The 2,698-nt window shown below is 39.9% G+C and overlaps 1 protein-coding gene across 1 annotated transcript in view; it reads right to left on the reverse strand.

Moving 5' to 3' along the window:
• get3 (guided entry of tail-anchored proteins factor 3, ATPase) overlaps positions 1–2,698 on the reverse strand; it is a 15,433-nt gene that overhangs the window by 3,976 nt on the left and 8,759 nt on the right. Inside the window, exons 5-6 of the mRNA XM_020534541.2 lie at positions 1,967–2,074; positions 259–459 (exon numbers count right to left, since the gene is read on the reverse strand). Coding sequence (XP_020390130.1) covers positions 259–459; positions 1,967–2,074 — 309 coding nt within the window. The remainder of the gene's footprint in view (positions 1–258; positions 460–1,966; positions 2,075–2,698) is intronic.

Genomic DNA, 2,698 nt, shown 5'->3' on the forward strand with positions numbered 1-2,698 from the left:
TAAAAATTAAAAAGGAACATAGATTACCACTACGTCAGCATCTCCCTCACATTCCTGCTTCTATCAGCATCTTTCCTGTCTTGATTGCACTTAGTTTGAAATGGATAATCCAAAATGAGCTCAAACCCACTCAGAAAATTCAACGAATACCTGATACAATTCAAGCATTAGGCCAACTTAGCTGGTCACGTGGTGGCTGGTCACATTTTCTGTGCAAAATACAACCAAAATAGAAAGTTCATACCACTGTAATATTACCTGGTCTAGATATTTGGATTGGATTTTGTGTCGAGCCTCACACATCTTGCATGGTTTCTCCCCAGGGTCTGGAAATACTAGTTGGTTTACAATTATGTTGTGGCTGTCAATTTTACACTTGGCCAACTCTTGAATTAGTCGTTCTGTCTCGTATAAGGACAGAAACTCAGCAATGCAAACACAGATAAAGGTGGTCTGCTCCTGTGAAAAGGCCAGAAAATGGGTTTAGCAGGTGACTATCATCTTGGAACTCACCAAACAGAACAGTGGCAATCGCAGTAAAAATGTCAGCTTTGGTTTCATACACATCCTTTCACTTTGTCCTAACTTTCTCCAGTATTCCCCTTGTTGTCTCAGTCAGTATCAAAAATGTCCATGACTCAAGGTGGTTGTGGCTCCACACCAGGAATTCAGTTCTGGACTTTTACTTTTGTGCAGTAGTGGCAGACTGTTGCACAATCAGAAGTGCTGTCTCTCAGCTGATACATTAAAGCCTTGGATAGACTTTAAAGATGCCTGGGAATACTGCAAAGAGCAACAGAATACTGGCTTATAACAAACAATATTAAAATAGATTATCTGGTCATTATCACATTACTGTTTGTGGGAGCTTGTTTTGAGTAAACTGGCAAACAAGCCTACTGCATTATTACATTTACTGCACTTCGAAAGGTACTTTATCGGTTGTAAAGTTCTTTGGGAAGTCTTGTGGTAGTGAAAGGCACTATGTAGTTTCTGCCACTTTTGTTTTACTGCTCCTGAGTCAGCAAACTGTCACCAAAGGAGCAAGATCAGCAATTATGATTCTGCTTGCCACTCTTTTCTAGTCTCTACCCTGAACATTCATAAGAAATACAACGATTCAAAAGAATCGTTGGATAGTAATAAGTAAAAACCCAGGCAGGTTATGGCTCATTGTTCTTCTCAAGATCAGCCATGGGGCTGCACTCTATAACAGACCAGATCAGCTAACAGAGAGGAGATTAGAATTCTCTAATCAGCATGAGTCAAGACACCAGAGTCTGGCATAGACATGCACACTCAGCTTAAAATAAGGGTTTCCTTTATATTAGAATTGCAGGATGTAAAATGCTTGGAGATGTCTTCTCGTTATAATGTAACTTAAGTGAAGTCCAGCAAAGCTCTTTTCTAATGCAGGTCTTCACCAACAATATGTGGGAGGGGACACTGGAGGTGGATGGGAATGTGGACCATAAATAAACTGTACTGCGCTGGATGACATTATGTGGAGATTGTCCACCACTAGCTTAAGACAGTGGGATGGAATGTACTGTGAGCGGAAGACAAAATGAAGCGGAAGACAGAAACAAAATGAATTATTTAATATGACGTGTGAATAGGAGCTCTGAAGGACATGCTCCACAGTCCCCCAAAAGAATAAATTTAAAGCACAAAATAGTATTTTATTCAAATTGTCCAGTTAATGCTGGTTGTTAGGATATGGGTGGCTTAATGGGTACAGTATTGAATCATCAATCCAGCATTTACAAATTCAACAATCTGTGGTCTAGTATGAGATTTATTGAAAAAAAAACTCAAATGGAGGGTTCAGTCACTCCTATGCATCTTTCACGCTGCAGTTTAATCTCAATATTCCCAGGTCAATGATGACCTCATTTAAACCATTAGTCCTCATGTCAGTACCGGTCTTTAGGCGAACGGAGAAAAACAATTAAGTGAGAATTACCGGGTCTTTAAACTGTTCACTGACTGAACGAATGACGGGTAAGGTCTCCTCCAGCTTCGAAGCAAGTTGATCTGCATTCATGTCACCGAGTCCAAGCATACTGCACATCTGAAACGTTAGAAATGATAAAATACATACACTGTTTGACCACACAACCAGCACAAAGATGGCAGATTCAAGTACCGATTATTTCAAGTTAAATCTATGCAGAACATCTCGGTCATCTTATTTTTAAATTAACAGCTCAATGCATTTATACAGAAGGTATCCTAGTTAATTCCACTCCAAAATTCCAAAACTACATGCTTTAACATTAAAATGCACACTAAGTATGGAAGACCTGTAAACAATACAAAGGTGTATCACTTGAATGATTCACTAACATGCATTCCAAGACTTTACATATGTAGCAGCTGCTCAGCACCTAGGACGGCTAAATTGGAATAGATTGGCTGTTTGTCAACTAGGAGAAGTCCTAAACCACCTGCTGTATATGTGTGTCACACAAGATGCCTCTATAGTGTTCTCTATTTGGTTTGTGTAATTTAGAAGAATAAGCGACAGCTTGGTTGAAACGTTTCGTAACCAGAAGGGTCTTGACAGGATTGATCTGGAAGAGATAACAAGGTGCAGAGCTGGATGAACACAGCAGGCCAAGCAGCATCAGAGGAGCAGGAAGACTGACGTTTCGGACCTAGACACTTCTCCAGAAAAAGTTTTTCTGAAGAAGGG

Source organism: Rhincodon typus, chromosome 38 (genome assembly GCF_021869965.1).
Source record: "Rhincodon typus isolate 14 chromosome 38, sRhiTyp1.1, whole genome shotgun sequence".
Taxonomy (NCBI): domain Eukaryota; kingdom Metazoa; phylum Chordata; class Chondrichthyes; order Orectolobiformes; family Rhincodontidae; genus Rhincodon; species Rhincodon typus.